This window comes from Petaurus breviceps, unplaced genomic scaffold (genome assembly GCF_028583685.1).
Source record: "Petaurus breviceps papuanus isolate PSGF00001 unplaced genomic scaffold, PetGlider_PUasm1.0 90825, whole genome shotgun sequence".
NCBI lineage: Eukaryota > Metazoa > Chordata > Mammalia > Diprotodontia > Petauridae > Petaurus > Petaurus breviceps.
The window spans coordinates 5,777,693-5,800,108 of NW_027187353.1; the positions used below are offsets into that span (position 1 = coordinate 5,777,693).

The 22,416-nt window shown below is 41.5% G+C and overlaps 1 protein-coding gene across 1 annotated transcript in view; it reads right to left on the bottom strand.

The window, feature by feature from the left end:
• Nucleotides 1–22,416, bottom strand: part of TBC1D21 (TBC1 domain family member 21) — a 247,779-nt gene that overhangs the window by 217,296 nt on the left and 8,067 nt on the right. The window contains exon 2 of the mRNA XM_069071207.1: nucleotides 11,218–11,304. Coding sequence (XP_068927308.1) covers nucleotides 11,218–11,253 — 36 coding nt within the window. The 5' untranslated portion in view covers nucleotides 11,254–11,304. The remainder of the gene's footprint in view (nucleotides 1–11,217; nucleotides 11,305–22,416) is intronic.

Sequence of the window (22,416 nt, forward strand, 5' to 3'; positions counted from 1 at the left end):
TCAGGGAGCATGGATGCAAGAAGAAAATAAGGGGCCTTTTCATCTTAGAAGAGGAGGCCTACAGACCAAAAAAAAAGGTCAGGGAGAGTCTGGGGCTCTAACAGCATTTTCCTCCCTCTGGAGAAATCTTGCCTGCTGGAGCTTTGCCCTTTTATCAACCCTGAGTTCACTTTGAGTGAAAAAGAAGAAAAAAATTGGCTTCATTTCCAAGCCCAACTATATTCGGCATCTGGCAACTCAAAGTGAGGTGACTCACGCAGTCCTGGGATATAAGGAAGCAGAGGGAAGAATGGGAAAAGGAAATCACAGAAGGAGGGAGCACTGGGAACAGCAAGGGAAGACACTGTTCACTCATCAGTGGCCACCAGCCCTATGCCAGGGGGTGACCAGACCTGGGCTCAGCTTTTTAGCCTTGATAATATTTTTGATAATGTTCCTATGGTAACCCAGGTAACCCAGCTCCCCCAGATGGACCACATTTCAAGACTGAGTCCCCTACACACACACACACACACACACACACACACACACACACACACACACACCAAGTCTAAAAGGTTCCTATTTCTAAAACTTTATTAAGGATGGACATCTGGAGAGTGGACCAGGCATAAGAAACTCAGGAACACAACAGGATGTAGAAACAGCCAATATTTTGCCCATTCTCCATAAGGCTGCATCTAGGACTAGCTCTGGAGGAAGGGCACCTACAAAGGGCTTCTAACGTTGAGATTTGCCATCTGGGTGCCTTTAGCAAGGTCAGTTTACCCTACAGGCCTCAGATGCCTCTTCTCTACAATGAGGGATGGGCAAACTATCTCTAATATTCCTTCCATCCCTACATCTTACAATCTCGGTGCTGTGGGAACAAAATGGAACAACGATTCAATTTAATAAGCAATTGTGTGCCAAGTACTGTGAAAGGAATTCAGGATAAAAACAAAACAATTTTTGCCCTCAAGGAGCTCACATTCAGCAAAAGAATCTAACCAGGTTGGGTGGGTGGAGCCCTTAGTTTGTAGTCCCCAGGTCTAACTCAGAAAAAAAAAAAAAAAACATCTATTTTCTAATACATAACCTCTCTCCATTTCAGTCCTTTTCCTTTTTTTTCCTTTTTGGAGGGGGGAAGGTAGGGCAATTGGGGTTAAGTGACTTGCCCAATGTCACACGGCTAGTTTTTTTGTGTTAAATGTCTGAGGCTGGATTTAAACTCAGGTCCTCCTGACTCCAGGGCCATCACTCTATTCACTGCGCCACCTAGCTGCCCCCATTTCAGTCATTTTCTGTTGTGTCTGACTCTCCATGACCCCAGTTGAGGTTTTTGTGGCAGAGACACTGGAGTGATTTGCCATTTCCTTCTCCAGCTTATGTTACAGAAAAGGAAACTGAGGCAAACAGGGTTCAGTGAGTTGTCCACACAGCTAGGGTCTGAGGCCAGATTTGAACTCAGGTCTTCTTGATTCCAGACCCAGCACTACATCCATTATACCATCTAGATGTCTAATACATAGACAAACATTTAAGGAAAATGGATAACTTTGGGGAAAAAAATCTGTTTTCATCTTCTTTCAATGCTTATGTTGCCCCAAACCATTCAATGAATCTGCTCTCCAGAAAATCACCAGTAATCCCTTAAATCTCGAATACAATGGCCTTTTTTCAGTCCTAATCCTTGATTCTTCCACAGCTTTTGATATAATTAGCTAAATACTAGAGACATGAACATGGGCAAGCCATTTAGTTATGTCTGGGCCTCAGTCTCTTTATCTGCATAACGGGATAATAGTGTCTGTAGCAGGGTCATCATGAGGAGCAGATGACCTGCTTTGTTTATCCAGCAGGTGACACCAAGAGCTATTTACTGGGGAGTCTCACGTTCATTCTTGCAGCTCTTCACATATACCTAGTTAGTGGGGAAGTGTCAAGTTAACACCAAGTTCTCTATTTTTTCCAGAATCAGCAGCTTTTTTAGCTCTCAGTCTTGCCTCTCTTTATGGGGCAGTGCCAACTTGTCAGGGAGAATACATATTTGTGGCTTTACATAGTCAAAATTAACTCTGAGGAACGGCTAGGTGGTGCAGTGAATAGAGCACCGGCCCTGGAGTCAGGAGGACCTCAATTCAAATCCAGCCTCAGACACTTAACACAAAAACTAGCCATGTGACCTTGGGCAAGTCACTTAACCCCAATTGCCCTGCCCTCCCCCCTCCAAAAATAAAAAAAAATAACTCTGAGCCCCCACCCACTAGTGAAACCCTACTTCCTGTTTTAAGTTGCTATATTTCAGTGATGGCTAGACACGTAGAATTTGACTTTCCATAGAATCAGACACACATGGATGCATGGTGTATGCAACATTTTTCATACTTGGTGTAGAATCAATAAGTAAATAAATAGTGCTATTTAAATTAAAGCTAAATAGATAGTATCAACTAGACCATAGTACCCAATAAAACAATTAAGCATCTACCAATCAGCTGCAAGCCTGCCACTCCAACCCAAGAGTTCTAGAAAACATAGTTCAGGTTCATTTAGCGACCCACAATCATTCCCCTTCCGTTAGCCAATGGAGACTCCACTTGATGCTTTATTCACTAGACAAAGAAGGAACCACTGAGTGTACTGAAAGGGGATGATGATGGCAACATGGTAAGACCTGTCTGTTAGGAATAGAAATTTGGCAACTCTGTGGGGGATGAATTGGAGTGGGGAAAGTCTTGAAGAAGAGAGACAAATTGGGAAGGTATTGCAATTGTTCAGTTGGAAGGCAATGAGAGGATGAACTAATGTGAGGGCCATGTGAGCGGCAAGAATGGGATGGGTCGGTTCAAGGCGACTAGGTGGCGCAGTGAGTAAAGTGCCATCCCCGAAGTCAGGAGGACCCGAGTTCAGTTCTGGCCTCAGACACTTAACACACACACACACACACACACACACACACACACACACAAACTAGCCGTGTAACCTTGGGCAAGTTACTTAACCCCAACTGCCCTCCAAAAAAATAAAAGAATGGGATGGGTGGGAGAGACACTCAGAAGCACACTGGTCAAGATGGCAACTAATTGGATATGGGAGGGTGAGGGATAAGGATGATCAGGAGATAAGGATAACTCTGAGGTTTCAAACTTTGTCCCTTTTCTTTAACCTTTTTACACTCTTCCCTTTGGTAAACTCATTCATGCCCATGGCTTCAATTGCCATCTCTAATGATTATGTCAATCTGCATTTTCAGACCCGAATTAATGAATTTAATGAGATAAAATTGAGCAGGTGTCAATATAAAGCCTTAACTTCAGAAGTGCAAGATGAGGAAGGCACAGTTCTATTGCAATTTCTTTGAAAAAGATCCAGCCATTTTAGCTAACCGTAATATCCAATTGAGTCATTATTATATGGTAGACTAAAAAAGCTAATGTAATCTTTGTTTGCATTAGAAAAGAGATAGCTTCTGTGAATAAGAAGGCAATCATCCCACTATACTTTGCCCTGATAAGACCACATCTTTATATAATATTGTGTTCAGTTCTGGACACCATATTAATAAATTAGACAAGTGTCCAGGAGGGGGGCAACCAAGGTGGTAAAGGTCCATAAGTTCATTCCATATGGGAATTGGTTGAAGAAATTTGAAGTGTCTGGAGAAGATAAGACTCAGGGGGCACATGACAGCTATCTTCAAGTATTTGAAAGGTCAACACAGGGAAATTAAATTGGATTTGTCTTATTTGTAAAACTGGGAGCAATGGATGACTGTTTCAAAGAAGATTTAGGTTTGATATTCCATAAATTTCCTTAACTACTACAGCTATCCAAAAGGAGAATGAACTCCCTTGAGAGGCAATGGGTTCCCATCCTTTAGAAGTTTTTAATCAGAATCCGGATGACCAAATTCCATATCCATTATAATAGGGATTATTGGGAGGGGGTGTAGGTTAGGTTAAATAGCCACTGAGATCCCTTCCACCTCTAAAATTCAGTCTTCTTGTGAACTCTCTTCTGAGTGTTAGACCCTCATCTCCAACTCCCTTCAGGTTAGCATTACCTGAATTTCCCAGCAACTCAGACACAGTAGATCCAAAACAAAGTTTATTGTCTTTCCCTCTACACCTCCCAACTTCTCTTTCTGCCAATGGCACCACCATCCATCCCTTTTATCATGTTTCCAGCCTTAGTGTTATCTTTACACTTCTCTTTCCCTCACCTCTCATTCAAGTTCATATTAAGTCCCCTTGTTTCAATTTCTACAACATTCCTCCCCAATAACATCAGAATCAATAGATAGAATTCTGTTACTAGAGTCAGGAAAACCTGGATCTGATATCTACTTTTGGCACTTATTGGCTATGTGTTCCTGGGCAAATCATTTAACCTCTGAGGGTCTAGTCTTTAAAGTGGGGGCAATAATTTCTGGAACATCTACCCTCTGCCACATAAAATCATGGACCCTAAGCATTTTGTAAACTTTGAAGCACTATATACGCCAGTCATCTCCCCCATCCATCATCACCACTATGATAAGTACTCCTTACCCCCTGTCCAGACAAAGGTCTCTTGACAGGTCTTTCTGTTTTCCCTCTTTCCCACCTCCAATCCATTCTTCTGCCAGAATAGTCCTTCTTCCCCAACAATCTGCTCATGCCCTTCCCCTGCTCAAAAGTCATCCATGACTTCTGTAGTGTTAATGGGTTATAAGATCTCCCCCCACCCATTAATAGGCCTCACATGGAGCCCATTAAGGGAAGCTTGCTTAGGCAATGCTTGCTTGTAGGAAGGCTTTCACACCTTGTGATAATTTCTAATTAGGCACTGAGTCACCAGGGTTGTGATGCCTTCTGGCTCTGAGAAGTGTATATATACTCTGAGTTGGTATTTTGCTTTGGAGGCTCACTTATGAGAAGGATCTTGTGATTCCTCGGTCGAGGTTTTGAGTGGCCCTATGTTCAGAGCTCCCCAACTACTCAGATGTAAAGGTTCTCTTGATCCAGAGATGTATGTAAAATATATAGCAATATTGCTTTGATTCAGGCAGTCAGAGCCCTGTCTGTTGGTCTTTATTTCTCTGCTTGTATTTTCTCTTAAGTTCGGGGTGCTGACTTTTCCCCTGAAATAGTGAATATAATTAAAAATATTGCTGATCCCTTAAACAACTCTTTCCTAGTAAAGCAGATCTAAGAAGCTGTGCTAACAGTCATCCTGGGTATGCCAGTTGTGGTTACTGCTACATTTTCCTATGGCCTACTCTGGAGGACAGTAGTCTATATTGATTCTATAGCCCTCAGGGTGACAGACATGTGCTTCACATTCTCAATTTCCATTCTCTTGACTGAGAGTTCCTACTCAGGACTATCATGAGGAGGAGATAACCTTGTAAGGAAATGCTCATACTCATTATATAAGCTAGAAAATTTCAGTCCTCCCTCTAGGGTCTAAATGCCTCTGTTAAGGCATAACTCATAAGGTATAGATAACTTTATAGATAACTCAGTTCTCCAAAGTGATTCTGAGCACATTCCAAAATTCAAGAAAACTGAAGCCCAGGATGATACTGTGACCAATATCATTAATTCTCGATCCTGTTTATCTTTGCAATAAACCTGGCCTAAAATGACAACCACGGTTGCCTTATGTATTCATTAACTGCATCTCTCACATGTTTGTGACCTTGGGAAAATTGTTTAACCTCCTTGGGCCTCAGTTTGCTTATCTGTAAAATTGGACTAAAGGGACTCTGAGATCTAAGATTCAGTGAATCAAAGAAAGAATCAACAAATGAGAAAGAATTTATTAACTACTTCTATATGCCAAGTACTTTACTAAGAGCTGAGAACCCAAACATAAAGCCAAAGGCACTTCAGTGCCATCTAGGTATTTACATCTTTATGAGAAAGAACACATATATAGGAGAGTAGTGGCCATGGAGGGGCACTTGGGTCTGGGAAGGTACAAGAATGGTGAGTGAACTCAAGGGGGAGAAGACACGTGCCACTCAGGAGCAGTGGTGAATTTGGTTAGTCCTAGTTCATGGTTCCAGAGCTAGAAAGATGGAAGAAACAATATGGATGCTCAAAGTTGATTGGTTGAGGAGTTGGTTGAGGAGGCTGAGGAAGAAAGAGCTGTAGAGGAATGAGTTAAGTGAAACATAGCTGGGGCTTTCCTGAAATGGTTTTTCAGGAAAACCATCAAGATATCAAGGCCCCCGGGTAGAATTTCCTCCAGAATATGTTCTCTAAAATGGGCGGCAAAGGAGCAGGTGAATGGAGCACCTGGTCTGGAGTCAGGAAAACTTATTTTCCTGGGTTCAAATCTGGCCTCAGATACGTCCTAGCTGTGTGACCCTGGAAAAGTCACTTAACCCTTCTGGCCTTAGTTTCCTCGCATGAAAAATGAGCTGAAGAAGGAAATGGCAAACCTCTCCAGTATCTTTACCAGGAAAACCCCAAACGGGGTCATGAAGAGTTAGACATGACTGAACAACAACAGCACGAGGGGAAAAGCAGTTGCTGAAGTAGCTGAGGAGGAAGACCCATATACCTCTAAGGAAATTAACCTTCTACGCATTCAGCATTTCACATTAGAATACTCCCAGTCTCTTGAATCCCTCTGTACCTCCACATTTTTTATGTCCTCTACCAAGAATTCCCCGTCTCCCCCTTTTCACCTGTTTGATTCCTAACCACACCTTAGACATCATTTGAAATGCCACCTTCTCTAGGGAAGTTTCTCCTGGTACTTCCTGGTCTGAGACAACATTCTCCCTGAGAACTCACGTAACACTTTGTTTCACCGATTTCTGATGTAGGGTTAACTTTATCGCCCCACTCTGCTTAGTGTAGCCAACAAAATGCTCTACACCCTGATACCTTTATCAGGTGAGAACACTTTTACTGAACCAAGCATACAATAATCAAAGGCATTAAACTGGAAACCAGGAAAAAAAAAAACCTTAGTCATTTGGAAGAAGTGAAAGCCATTGGATGAAATGAGACAATACCATCAATTTCTAAAAGCTAATTAAATCTTCCTGGCTAATTGATATAGAGTGATAACCGGGGAAATATACTGGTGGGAGCTCATGAGTAACAGCACTGAATAAACCTCTTCCGGTCTCTCAGGGTTGCCCCTAGAACCTTGGCAGAAGGAGTAGCAATAGACAAAAGCCCACTCAGAGCCCAATATACCAGTGCAAGCTGGGGTTGGGAGAATGAGTCTGTGCTATACTAGCATGCATATTATATAATATTATTGTATTATAGTCTTATTTACCCACTGAAAAAGTGTGGTAGGTTTGATTAAATATTCAGTCTTACCCTTTGGGACTTGGGAAAAAAATAGCAAACTTGTTGAGAATTAAGCATTCTAGTGAGAGGTCAGTCTAGTGGTAGAAATAGTTACAGCCAAGCCCCTGAGAAGGAATCCCTTGTAAGGAAAAGGAGAGACCCTCTGTGTCCTCCTCTACACCCAGAGGATAATCTTATGACTTTGAGAGACCAGAGGAGTTTAGACTTCCTATGGACATACTAAAAGTGTCCCCAGAAAATCAGTAGCTGAGGGCAGTGTCTGAAGTATGGATCAAGGACCAGTTAGATACACTGAGGAGAAGCAGCTTTAAGGGCCCAGGATAAATCACACTATCCTTAAGGGTAACTTTATGAAGACCCTTCAAAGGGGAGATGAGGTGGCCCAGCAAACAAGCAGAAGCCATGACTTGCCACTTTGCATATTGTAATCTCTCAGTCTGAGCCTATTTCCCCCTGGATTCTATATGGACTAGAAGAAGTTTGTGTCCCCATTTTGAAAGCATGCTTTATCCTAACTGTTCTTACCTTAGTGAGGCTATAGTAAAAACTATACCATCAATTTCTAAAAACTAATTAAATCTGTTTGGCTAATTGATTAAAGTGATAATGGGGAAGCACACTGGTAAGGGCTCATGGGTAACAGTATTGGAGAAACTTCTCCCAGAACCTCAGGGTTGCCCCTAGAACCCTTGGGAGGAAGAGTAGCAGTAGTCAAAAGCCCTTTGGAAACCCAATATACTAGTGCAAGTTGGGGTTGGGAGAATAAGCCCCATATTATATTATTATTATATTATATACTATAATATTTTTGTATTATAGTTTTCTTTGTGTCTTATTTCCCTCACTGAAATTTATGCTCAATAGCTTGTATCTTGCTCAGAACTTACCACATTGCTTATAAATATTTTGTGCTTAATAAATGACTGACACAATGGACCTACCTTGTCATCCATGTAGGTACTCCCTCTAACAATGGAGATGAATACCTGTCTTCTCATTTTATGCTACTCTTGTCCGTGTCTCCCAAAAAATGCACAGAGAACATCCACCCTGTATCCTGGTAACCTTCTTCTATTTCTCTTGACATTGGGTGGACCAGTGGAATACAAATGCTGTTCATTATCATCCCCTTCACGGGTCATATATATCTCTTATGACAAGTTGTGAGCCACTTCTCTTACACAGTTCTTGGTTAGTACCATGTTACAGCCTACCCACCAATCCTCTCTTCATCTTCCTTTTATCCTTGAGTTCTATTCTTTCCTTGGTATACAATTCTTCAAGGACTATGGTATACTGTGACATAGCTATAGAATCTCCAAGAAAACATTAGCACTAAGATATTTCTTTTTCAGTGAAAAATTTAGAATCATTGAAAACACTACTTAATTTTTCAAAGACAATTCCACCATTTCTCTTCCTCCTGCTCAATTGTGAGCAGTCATCCATCTACAAGTTCTGTCTAAGATATATTTCCTGATGAACCAGCCCTGTCCAGCAATATTTTCAAGTCTAGGAAATAGGCATTCATCATCCACTTGCTTTTTCCAGTGTGGCTGGTTAGGCCAAAACCTATTGAATTATTATGAATCTCATTTCAAAGTCTCTGCAGTATCCCAAACAACCATCACAATGTCATCCACAGATAGAAGCACAAATGCCAGTACTTACATTAAAATAATCAATGGGTCTGTGAACAAAATTATTTCCATAATTACATCTCTTGAGGAACATTTTATGATTTGGTCATGTGTATGGGAGACCCCTTGCTAGAGGAGAGCCTGCCTCTAAAGTTATATTTTGCTCTATCAACTCAAATGTTTCTTTTAATAGTCAACAAACAATAAGCATGGTACCACAGCACCTTAAGTCAGCTGGGTCTCATTAGAGATGTAATTTGTGCTCTAATCTAGATTATAATTTTTAAAGGTCTGTCCATTCTCTTTTTAGATCTTTATCAAGGACACTTTTTTTGCCTTTTGGAGGGCAATTGGGGTTAAGTAAGTTGCCCAAGGTTACACGGCTAGTTTTTTTTTGTGTGTGGGTGTTAAGAGTCTGGGGCTGGAACCAAACTCAGGTTCTCTTGACTCCGGGGGCCAACGCTTTACTCACTGTGCCACCTAGCACCTCAAGGACACTTTTAATGTGTTTGTAAATTATTCTCATAATAATTTTGTAGAGATTGGAAAGTAGGCAGATAGGTCAGTAGTTATTAATTCAACTTCTCAGTAAAGGTTTTTGTCTTGCTTTGTCACAATAAGGTCTAAGCTTCCCCTCTCCCAAATGTTTGGTATCCTCCCTTCTTTTGAATACCTTAGATGTTAATTTCTCAGTACTCTCAAAGTTGTGTCTTCTCTACCATGGACCTCTTCTGTGTATATTTCATGCATTTCAGGTGCTCTTCTCAATTGTTTTCTTTCTTTAGTGACATTTCTACTTTCTCTTGCAGACCATGACTGTGATGTTAGAATGCAAATAGGGAAGCTTCACTGTAACTAATAAAGAAATTGGTCATGAAATTTTTTACAGATTTTCTCCATTCTTCACCTGTTTGCTTTCCTCTTTACAATTTCAACCTTTAATACTCTGGGGATGATTTTGCTCCAATGAAGGTTTATGCAAACTTGATTTTCTCTCCCTGGTACCCATTGTTTATCATCTTATTCATAATCTTCCATAATCCTCCTCTGTCACACATTCTTGGGACAAAATTGGAACAAATGTCCCATGAAATGATACTCCTTTTTTTCTCCCTAGGAGGCTATGATGAAGGTAAACTTAACAATTCCTTCATCCATCTCTCTAAGAAAAAAATTGTGAGCAATCCGGCCATTCAGAGGCAAGTTGCTTTTGTCTTCTGATTTCATTTATAATGAGAATGCCAAGATGGATGTGGTTCATTTTCTCCAGCAGGATGCCCATTCAATGGTTACCGGACATGGCTCTTACCTTGAAAGCACCAATACCTACTTAAACATTTGTAGACAGTCTAAAACATGTGTGACTTAACATCCTTTCACTCACCCTGTTCTCTCACTCTGCTACAACCAATGCAGAAGTAGGAGCAAGCTGAGCAGGACTGAGCACCATTTTGTATTTGTCTTTGGTTTGTGTGTTGCCGTAGCCAATGAAGTCACCATCGAATAGTGATAGCTTAACTATTCAAATATGCTGACCTTCAGCAAGGAGACACAGTCTGACTCAGGGACCATTCTTAAATCTTTCTAGAATTATGGAGCCTGCTATATTTGTGCTTCAAGTCTTCAAGAACCCAGGGTCACCTCCATAACACTATGAGACATAGAGTATAACTTGGTGGAGGTTGTTGACTGAATGAATTAATGAATTAATGAGAATGGATGCCCTATACTTACCTACCTCCTATATATTTGCTGAAACTGATGCTTTTACTCCAAATTACTTGTCTCTACTGCTCACTTGTTAAATCCCCACCTATTTCTTAAAACCCAACTCAAATGCTATTTCACAATCTTTTCCTTGATCTCTTAAGTCAGTAGTCTATATTGAAGTTTTCTCTCTTAAATTCCTCATAGTACTTGGTTTTACACTTCTCACATGCAATTATGTATTATTATATGTTTTACTTATCTGTGTACTAATACTTTACTTATCTCATGAGTTCAAGTACTTTATTTTATTTTTTAAAAATTGTTTCCCTCAGTACCTACCACAGTATTCTGAAAACAGGAGGTGTTTAATAAATGCTTATAGAAAGAATGAATAAAAACTAATATATTTGAAGTGTGACAGTGTTGTCATTTAAGAGGGAACATATGATATTTAACAGGTTTTGTTTACTGGAAAATTCTTTAAGAGAGCATTTACCTGATACAGATAAGCATAAACCAGAATTATTACTGATTGGTTATTTTACACAAACTAAAGGTGTTCTTACCAACCCAAAGGTCTCATTCTGTAGTGGGTAAGACATGTCTTCCTTTTCATTCACAGTTGTGGCCTCTTCTCCACTGTAATATACTCTCTGGAAGAAAGCACAACATTTCAAGCATTTCAATTATCTTCTTAGACAGTTTTCCAAAGTGATATTTCTGACCTAAGGTGATTTTGTACCTTGTTCCCACAACTCAACAGATAAATATAGACAAGCAGAGGTTTCCCTAAATTCTCTACCCTCAGTGGGCACATATAGATAGGATTCCCTGGGGTTTGTTTCCACACCTAACTCATATATGAGGTGAAGGAAAGGGCAGAGCCGAATATCATTTAAAGAGAGAGAGCAATGTTGCTCTCTTGGTCCTTCTCTGCTATCCAATAAATGTTTTCAATCACTTCCTTTGTAAAGGGTCAGAAGCAGCAGAACCCTGGTGACCAGCTAGTTATACTTAAAATTCCTTCCTCCTTCAGTAGTTATATCATCACCAGGATAGGTCAAACTCTGACTACCACATTTCATTCCTTGCTATTAGACTTTGCCCATGGAGACATGGTATCCTTCCTCCCACAACTGAGCACTCATTCAAAGAGATGCTCCCTGTTGTTTTGTCCAAGGTCGGGGCATAGCAACATTCTGCAAGGGAATATTGTTAATAGATGCCCGTGCTATAATAGCTCTGTCTCTAGGGTACTACCCCAACTATGTACTCAAGCTTTCAGGTTGAGTCACGGAAAGCAGCTGCTACCTTGGGTTCTAGGGTAACTTGTGGGTGGCTCCTCACACAAGTCCCCACCAGTGTGATTATCATTAACATTATCATTAAATAGACAGTAGATAAAATTAGCTCTTAGCAATGGCATTTACTAAAATGGCATCGTAAAAGCAATAACTATAAAACATTCCCCCATAAATCCTGGATGCAATCTACCACAAATACACATGGCGTCAATGGGAAGAAGGGGGCTCAAATGTAATAGAATGGCAAGGAGTCATGTGTGTAGGATGCACATATGTCAAAGACAACTCAGAACTCCTGATACCGTAGGCATTAGATATACTTTTCCTCTCTGAAGACTCTTCACACAACTCCCTTTGGGCATGGAGTCTGTTGGGTGGGTTCCGAGGTCTGTCCCTCTCTATAGTCTCAGTCTTTTCTCTGCTTCCAGGTGTGGCTCTTTTCTAAACCAGTCCCCACTGGGGTGACTATCTAGAGTGTGTATCTCTGATACTAAATGGATCCTCTATTATAGTAGCTTCCCTTTAAAGTTACATGGCTAATGTGCAGGAAAACCCTTCCTGCCCCCCTCCACAAGTAGCTCCTGCCTTACAATCCCTCCCACACTCGAAATGCTGAAATTTAAGCAAAAGTTCTTAATCTGGGTTCCACAGACCCCCTAAAGGGTCCATGGACAGATTTCATGGACTCTGTGAATTTGGACGGGAAAAAAATGTGTACCTTTATTTCAATATAATTAGTTTCCTATATAGTCCTATGTGTTTTATTTTATGCATTTAAGAACCTGATTGTGAGAAGGGGTTCATAAGTTTCACCAAATTGCCAAAGGTGATTTTGACAAAAAACAACATCAAGAACCACAGATGTCAGAGATATCTTTATAATTAGCTTAACACCTCATTAACAGCTTGTGATTACATTTCAGAAATTCTGCACTGAATTGGCTTAGGTGGGAGGGGGTAATTCCCTCCTTCATACATCTGTCAAGGTCTTTGACCTCTAAGGTAGTCTCTCCCTAGAGAACAGAGAAGGAAGTATTGCTATTAAAGCTCTCATCAACAGTTCCTAATCAAATACTTTCCTCTCCTCTATGCCTGAAATATCAGGTAGTTTGCAGATTAGGCCAATACAAAGAACTTAGTCAAGGACGCCTCATACCAGGGAATACCAAGACACATCAGCCAAAGCTACTCAAGGGTAATGGAATCCACCCACACCCCCAAACTGCGTTGCTTCACATCAATGATGTGAACCTGGAACAATGAAATTTCATCAGAGAATCAATCCTGAAACAGCAATAGCAGCCTTACAAAAAACCAGTCCAGAATTTTTTTTCCACTCATTTTATCTGCTACCCACAGGCAGCCCCAGATTGGAAGAGGCTAGTGCAGTTCTTGGAGTGATTGTCTGCAGCTGCTACTTTCCACACTCCCAAGCTCATTGCCCCAGACTTTTTTAGTGTGTTAACGGCAACTGCTCTTTTAGAAGGGACAGTATCTCGTCCTGTCCTGTTCTCTTTTTGCTCCTTCTGTCTGAGTTTTGTCTCCCCGACCAAATTGGGAGCTCTTCAAAACTAAGCACTATATCTTTAACTTTTCCTCCCTCCTTCCCTATTGTACCAAGCACGGGCAGCTCTCAATAAATACTCGGGAAATGAAATGGGATGGGATGAGATAAAAGCCTAGAGATAAGCTCAGATCTGTGCAGAGCAACCCAAAGTGGTAATCACTTTTAACTGAGTTTAAAAGAGGTAGTGTGGGAGGAGGAGTGCTATGGGGAAAGAGTTCTAGATTGGGAATTTTAGCTCTAAAAGTTTGGACAAATCATTTATGCCTCCTGCCTCAGTTTTCTCACTTGTAAAATGGAGGAAAGGTAGACTAGATCAGCTCTAAGAATACTTCCTGCTATGCATCTATGATCCTATCATCCTGAAGAATAGAACATGGGGTACACTGAAAAAGCAAGGTATAGACAGCAATTGGACCAGTGGGTGGCTCAGTGGATAGAGTGCTGGGCCTGGGGTCAGGAAGATCTGAGTTCAAATCCAGTTTCAGACACTCAATAGCTGTGTGACCCAGTCCAAGTAACTTAATCCTTTTGCCTCAATTTCTCATCTGTAAAATGTAGAAGGAAATGGCAAACCATTTCAGTGTCTTTGCCAAGAAAACCTCAAATGAAGTCACAAGAAGTCAGATATGCTGAACAACAAGAAAAGTTGGCAACTTTCAAAAAGATAGCCTGCTCCTCCAACCCTGCTCCTCCAACCCTGCTCCAGTCCCCAACATGCTACTCCTAGCAACCATCCATTGTCATTCTCCTTTTCTAATTCTTCCACTGTTCATGGGGCTCCCCTGCTGTCCTTTATGACTGCCTCCTCTCCAGTGTTGGGATTTAGAACTGACTTCAACTTTGCAGAAGCCATGACACCTCTAGGGGGCACAGCAGGAGATTAAACAGCTGGACTGACCTTCCAGAAGAAGATAGAAGTGGTTAAGACAAAGAGGTCAGCAAATGGCCCTCCCTGAGTTTAGAGAGGCAGTGAGGGTGATTCACCTTCATCCAAGCTATTTTCTCCAGCTTTCTCTGAGGACAATAAACAAACCCCTGCCAGTAGAAACTAGTACTGACCTTTACCTGCTCCCTCAGAGCCTAAATCCTTCACAAGTGCTTTCTAATAGGTTCATTGATTTTTTAATTTCTTTGAATCATCAGAATAGATTACCATATTTAGATAGATTTTACAAATCCCCTTACCTGGGGGGGGGGGGAATAGAAGAATTATTGTCCTGATTTTATAAGGAATTGGATTGTACCTGTGATTTATTGATATGGGATACTCCAGGAAAAGGAAAGGTCCTTTACTACAAAGCAGGTCAACTCTCCTCTGCCACTTTCAGGCAGTTCCACACTCCAAGCTCATTACCCCAGAGTTGCCTGGGGCCCTGATGACTCACCCAGGGTCACACAGCTAGCATGTGGCAGAGGTAAGACTTGAACCCAGGTTTTCCTGGCACCAAAGCCAGTGTACCTCACTGCCTTTATTATTAATTTTATAGATGGGGAAAATGAGGCTCAGAGAAGTCATTTGCCAAAGATCACACAGGGATTTCAATTCAGGGGTCACCTGATACCAAACCTAATCACACTAATCTACCTTTCTAAAACAGCATAATAGAATTCCGGAGTGGGGAGGGGCCTCAATGGTTTCCATGTCCAGTCCATACAGGAAGCAAGATTCCCTTCCATAATAACCCTAACAAGTGGTTGTCTGCTTGAAGACCTCCAATAAAGGAGAGTTTACCACCTACTAAGGTTCATTCTACATTTGGAAAGTTCAAATATCTCTTCTTCCACCCCTTCTTCACTAAAGTTCTTAAGAAAGCTATCTACACAGGCTGCTTCCATTTCCTCTTCACTCACACTCTTCCAAATGCTTGCCAATCTGGCTTTCAACCTCCCCAATTCAACTGAAACTGCTCTCTCCAAAGGTAACATTGTTTGCTTAATTACCAAACCCAATAACCTCTTCTCTATCCTCATCCTTCACTTCTCTGCAGCATCTGGTGTTACTGGCCATATTCTCCTCCTGGATACTCTTTCATCTCTAATTTTGTTAAATTCTGCTTTGTCCCAGTTTTGCTCCTACATGTCTAACCACTCCTCAGTCTCCTTTGCTGGATCAATCTAGGTCATGGCCACTGACCCTGGATGCCCCCCAAAGGTCTATCTGGGTCTGCTTATCTCATCCCATTATACTGTATCCTTTGGTGAACTCATAGGTTCAATTATCATCTTATACATATGACTAATATATATATTTACACATATATACATACATATATGTAGATAGATAGATAGATAGATGATAGATAGATAGATAGATAGATAGATAGATAGATAGATAGATAGATAGATAGATAGATAGATAATATATGTGGGTGTATTTAGCCCTACATAGTCTCTCTCTTGAGCTCCAATCCTATAACACTAATAGCCTTTTGGATGTCTCAAACTAGATATCCCATAGACATCTCAAACTCAACATTTCCAAAACAGAACTGACTATCTTCCATCCTCCCCAAATCCTCCCCTACTCCAAATTTCCATATTACTGTGGAGGCCACCATCATCTTCCAAGTCACCAAGGTTTACACCTTCAGAATCATCCCTAACTTTTCATTCCTACTTGCCTCCCCAAATTCAATATGTACAGTGCTTGGCACACCTTACAGTACCATATAAATGCTAGTTATTATTATCACTATTATTATAATTATTAATTGATTGTAAGCCCAGGTAAATGCAAACTAAAAGGAATTATATAATGTGGTCCTTACTATCAAGCAACACAAAAATACTTGCGCCAATCACAACCCCTAAGGAAAACACAAACAGGCTAGTCTATGCAAGGGAATGCTCATTTCTCTAAGAGAAGTTCACAACAATAAGGACAGAACCTTTAAAATAAACTATCAGACATGTACCCATTAGTACATTCTGAAGTCAATTTCACTATCCTCTCACCTGTTTGGACTTGAATCCGTGGTAGTTCTGACCAATCCCTGAAGTCTCTTTTTTGTGCATAGATATAGATATAGATGAAAATGTAGCTATATGGATTTTATGTACATAAATATATATTTCTTTCTTCTATACACACACACACATATATATATGGAGAGAGAGGGAGAGAGAAAGAGAGAGAGAGAGAGAGAGAGAGAGAGAGAGAGAGAGAGAGAGAGAGAGAGAGAGAGAGAGATCAACAGAACCTTGAACTAATGAATCCATCATCTAGGCACAAATGCCTTAATCTCAGCCTAGTGGTGGGGTATTCTGGGTTGGGTCTGACTCAGTCCCCTGTTTGATACTGGAACAAAATGAGGCACTTGTAAGTCATTCAGCACTTAACAGGAGATTTAACCATAGCAGAAGGATGTTCACCAATGTTAAGCATTGAGGACACCTCAGATTGATTCAGATGAGTGAAGACGTCCTCATGATCCACCTGCCAAGTACTGGAGTACCCCAGAGTGCCTCATGGCTGCTTTGTACTCAGACAGTGAAAAAATGATGTCAGAAGTCTCCTGAGCCAATCAAGACTGCAGGAATATCTTAATACCTTTTAAGGAAAAACTAGCCTAACTTGGCAGGCAAGGTAGGGTAGGATATTGCTCCAACTATACATGGAGACCTAAAGGAAACATGCAGAACTCACCCAAGTGGATCAGTAAGAAAGGAAACCCAACCAACTAAGATTAATGGGAATACACCAAATCCATGTCTATGAATAATATTCTTTTCTGCCAAATGCAAAGCAGTCTTGCCTATAGCAATTCTCTACCAGCTCACTAAGGAGGAGAGACGCAGCATCATCCACCCATTACCAATTAAGGTCTCTATCTTTTTCTGGCTTTTATTCCATTGGCAATAACTGTCCTGCATTGGGGGAGTAGGGGAGAGGAGAGAAAACAAATTGATGATGAATGAAAAAGCAGCTAAAATGTGCATTGGGGCAGGGAACTCCTGCAACTTGGCTCATACAGTCCATTCCTACATAGACAGCCTCCCTATCTGTCTGATTATGTTATGCTGGGGGAGGAGGACAGTAAAGGACTATATATCTTATGCTTCCTGCATATATAACCTTGTTTATTGTTTATCCTTCTCTCCCCAGTCCTGCTCTGCAGACAGGCTAGCTACCACAGTTAAGTAGGAGATCCCAGTCAAAGAAGAAGAGAAATTTGGTTTATACATTAGAAAAAAATTATTGAGTATGTGTTCTGTGCAAGGCACTGTGTTAGGTCTTGGGAATATAAGAGAAAAAACAAAATAGTCCCTGCCTTCAAGAAGCTTATATTCTGCTAGAATCTACCTATTGAAATAGTTTTATCTAAATTTTCCATTTGAAAAATCCTATGATTTCCTTCTCAGCTACAACTTACCTCTGGTGATTAGACCAAATTAGCAGTGACAGGGGTGATTTCTTTTAAAAACAAAAGCTGATCACCTCCCCCACCCCAATAGGGGAGCAGTAATTGACAATAATATGTCCTAGCCCCACCCCCACCCAACCATCACTAGGCTGCCGATCCATGCTTATCTCTCCCTATCTGACATCCAGAATGAAAGCTCAGTCTGCCTTTCACAAAAAGCACGAAAATCTATTTCGTGTAACAATGACGATGACGACAATGATGATGAGAGCCAGTGTTAAAGAGCCCTTTAAGGTTTGCAAAATGCTTCAGGAATTTTATCTCATTTTATCCTCATAACAACCCTGGGAAGTAAATGCTGTTATTATCATCTCCATTTTACAGATAAGGAAACTGAGACAGACAGAGGCTGTGTCTTGCCCAGGGTCACACATCTAGCAAGGGTCTAGAGTTGGATTTGAACTCAGATCTTTGTGATTTCAGTGTTCTATGCACTGTATCACCTTGTAACTGTTATTTAAAGGTTTGCAAAGCCCACTGATCCTCCCAAGAACCCTGTGATACTGGTGTTACAAGTACTATTATCCCCATTTCACAGATGAGGAAAGTAAGGCTCAGGGAAGGTAAGTAGTGACACAGCCAGGGCATGTTACATGTGGAATTAAAACTGGTTCCAAATACAGTTCACTTCCCACTTCCCACTATGCCCCTCTCATTTTGGAGCCTATTGTTCTAAGAATTCTGACATTTGCATTTCTATGGGTCTCCTTCTAAAATATGAGGATACGCTCCCTCCCCCTTTTTTGCAAAGGTGGAGACTCTGGCTATGGGAGAATATTGGGTATACTGTCAAATGTGGTTGATATGCTGGTTGGTTTTATTAACTGTCTTTTTTCTCTGTTTTATTCTTTGTTATGAGGAATGGTCCTTTGACAAGGAGTGGGAAGAGAATGAGGGGCTGCAAAGAAGATATATTCAGAAATGAAAGTTATATAAAATCAAAAGATATCAATAAAACTTAGATTAAAAATAAATTAATTAAATATTCTGATGCTTCAGTCAGTTTTGAATGGCCCCTTAATGATTTTCTGCATCCAGGCAAGGCTTACCTGAACATTTACAGCTACAAAAATTGTCAGGTTTTCATATATAAGTCTGAGCTACATAATCTACTCATAAAGAGATGAAAACCTTCCAGGCTGACTTTATCATTTCTTATGAGGCTTGACAAAGGATTCAGTGTAACTTCCATTTAAATTGACTGGCCGATGGAACAGTGATGGGTCTGTAAGAAGGGCCTCAGAGAACAGATCTGACATGGAGGAAACAATCACACCCAATCAAATCACCTTCCTGAGACACCCTTGCCTCTAGGCTCTGAAGAGAGGCAGTATGACAGAGAGAACCTGGTTCCCCCAAAAGAACTCATCAAGAATGCCCAGATGTCTGGGGCGGCCAGGTAGCACATCGAGTAAGAGCACCGGCTCTGGAGATCGAATCCCGGGCTCAGACACTTAGCACCCGTGTAACCTTGAGCAAGTTACTTAACCCCAATTGCTTAGGGGCAGCCAGGTGGCTCAGCGAGTAAGAGCACCGGCTCCAGTGTCAGGATGACCTGGATCAAATTCGGGCTCAGATACTCAACACCACACCCAGAAATAATAACTGGCCGTGTAACCTTGAGCAAGTTACTTAACCCCAATTGCTTTAAAAAAAAATAATGCCCAGATGTGTCAAAGGCAAGCAAAATCTATCAGAAGTGCCATCCTTCTGGACAATGAATGGGCTGATTCCAAGCAGTGATGAGCTAGGACCACCCTGATGAAAAAGCCTTCTCAACGGAAGTATGAAGGGTTGGTAGACTGCAAGCACCCTCTGGTCACCTTCTTGGGAGGCAGTATGATGTAGAAGTTAAAGACCTGGACTTGGACTCAGGAAGTTATGGTTTCAAATCCTGCCTCAGACACTAACTAGTTTCATGACCCTGAATAAGCCATCCCTCAGCCTTGTCTTCTGTGGCAAAAGAGGGGCTTAGTCATCACAGTCTCTGAGCTCCCTTCCAGATCCAAATATGTAACCCAGATGTATTACTATGAGTATAGTCAAAATATGGAGGATCCAAAGAAGGATGAAAGCAAGACAGAGAGTGAGGGTCTATAGAAGGATGGACAATGGAAGGGTGGGGAGGAGGTGGCAAGAACCCTGGATCACAGTGACTTAGTCACTATCACCAATTCAGTTAAAAAGACTTGTGCTAAGCCTTGCTATGGGCATGGTAATGTAATAAGTGGCATGGGGTTGTCTGTTCCAGGGTGCTCACAGACTGGCTGAGAAGACAAGGCTCACAAAACTAGAGAAAAATACAAGACCACACCTGATCAGGTGCACGAGTATTACAGGAAGTCTGAGGAAGGAGAGGTCAATACAAATTGTGGTCAGGGAAGCTGACTGGAGAAGGTAGCTCTTGAAGGTTTGATAGATTTGGAGGAAGGAAGGAAGGAAGGAAGGAAGGAAGGAAGGAAGGAAGGAAGGAAGGAAGGAAGGAAGGAAGGAAGGAAGGAAGGAAGGAAGGAAAGGGAAGGGAAGGGAAGGAGGGAGGGAAGGAGGAAGGAAGGAAGGGAGGGAGGCAATGAGTATTAACCAAGCCCAGACTATGTGCCAGGTCCTGTGCTAAATACCTTACAAATATAACCTCATTTATTCTCACAATTGATATAGGTACAATTATTATCCCCATTTAATAGATGAGTAAACTGAGACAGGCAGAGGTTATGTGCCCTGCCCAGGGTCACACAGCTAGTAAGTGTCTGAAACTGGATGTGAATTCAGATCCTTCTGGCCCCAGATTCAGTGCTCTATCCATTGTGGGACTCAGCTAGGGAAGGGCTAAGACCACAGATGAGTAAGAGCAGAAGCCGAGAGCAGGCCTGAACGACAGCAGGATGTCCTCAAAAGTGTCTTAACCCAAGGATGTGAAAGGCCGGCTTTGCATCTCAGTTTGGCCACTGATGTTGTGTGACCATGAGCAGATCACTTCCTTCTTGGGTCTTTCCCCACACATCAATAAAATGAGGTTGCACCAGCCGATCTCTAAGGACCTTCCACTCTAACATTCACAGTTTCCAGAGTCAGGCACATACAGGTGGCAGTGAGGATAATGGCCTAGCCAGAGTGGAGAAGGCATGATCCTTCATGTGCTGTTGAAAAGCAGAGAGATAACCTTGGAATAGGACAAAGACGCGTTTAAATCCTAACCCTGCCGTGAATTAGCACCAAGTCATGTCTTCCCTCCTTTCAGCTCTAGTTTTTGCACGTCTACAATGGGGCAGCCACCCCATCTGAGCTTTGCCCTCACCTACCTGGGGTCATGGTGAGGAAGTTAATGAAACCACTACTTGGAAAATGGAATTGGGTCACTTACTGTCCTGAAGGACTGATTTCCTTTCCTCCCATCATGGCAGGGAACAGCTTCCAAAAAGAAGCCAGCGTTTGCAGTTCCCCAGAGCTGGATTCAATATTATTCAAAAGTAGCCTCAGGCAATTGTACCAGGGCAATTTTACCAGTCCCATTGTATCACCAGCAGTGGCTATCAGAACCGGGAGAAAGGCACAGATAACCCACAAGGCAGACAAACCATACATGTCCTCTGGACCTTAGTTTCTTTGTCTGTAAAATGAAACTTTAAGGTCCCTTTGAGAATCAACAGCAAGCAATTAAGTGGGTTCTACCTAGTTCGAAAGAAGAAAGTCTTAAAGAAAATGAAAGCAGATGTTTTCTTTACAGAAGTTTCTATCCTAGTAACAGCAAAGAATTGCCTCCATCTTCCATTCTCTACTCACAAGTCCGTCTTGGCTGAACAGGGACTGACATTCCCCACACCATCCTATTAGGATCCTTGGCCTGGGGATAGAGGCTGGGTATGAAGGGCAGTCAGCAGAGAATTTGAGAGCTTAGTGTTGTCAGATCTCTGAGATACTATTAGTCAGAAGGGGAAAAAATTTCCTCTCCATCTCCCATCGTGGCCAGGAACAACTTCCCCAGAGAATCCAGTGTTTGCAGTTACTCAGGTGGGGTTCAGGATCATCCAAAAGTAGCCTCAGGCCTGCTGGATGTTGACTGTTGGTCTGCCAGCTCTGAATACAGAAGTGTGGAAGGAGAGTCAATAGTTGTGGCATTTGAAAAGAATTGGTGCATTGGAGCAAAATGGGAAATGAATGAGTGAGTGGATATAGATCTTGGGAATTGCAGAGAGGCTGAGCATTTGTAGTACATTTCAGGAATGGCCTGATTGGGATAGTGGGAGGAAAAGAGATTCTGTCTAGAAATAGGACTGTGATTTACTTCCCCTATACCTAAACTAGATATGCCAGTGTAGAGTGAGCCATGATGGAAAAAAATAACAGTCATAATAGCTAGAATTTATATAGCCCTTACTAGGTACCAGGCACTGTGCTAAGTGTTTTACCATTATTGTTTCTATGATCTTCACTCAACCTTGGAAGGTAGGTTTTATTATTATCCCCATTTTA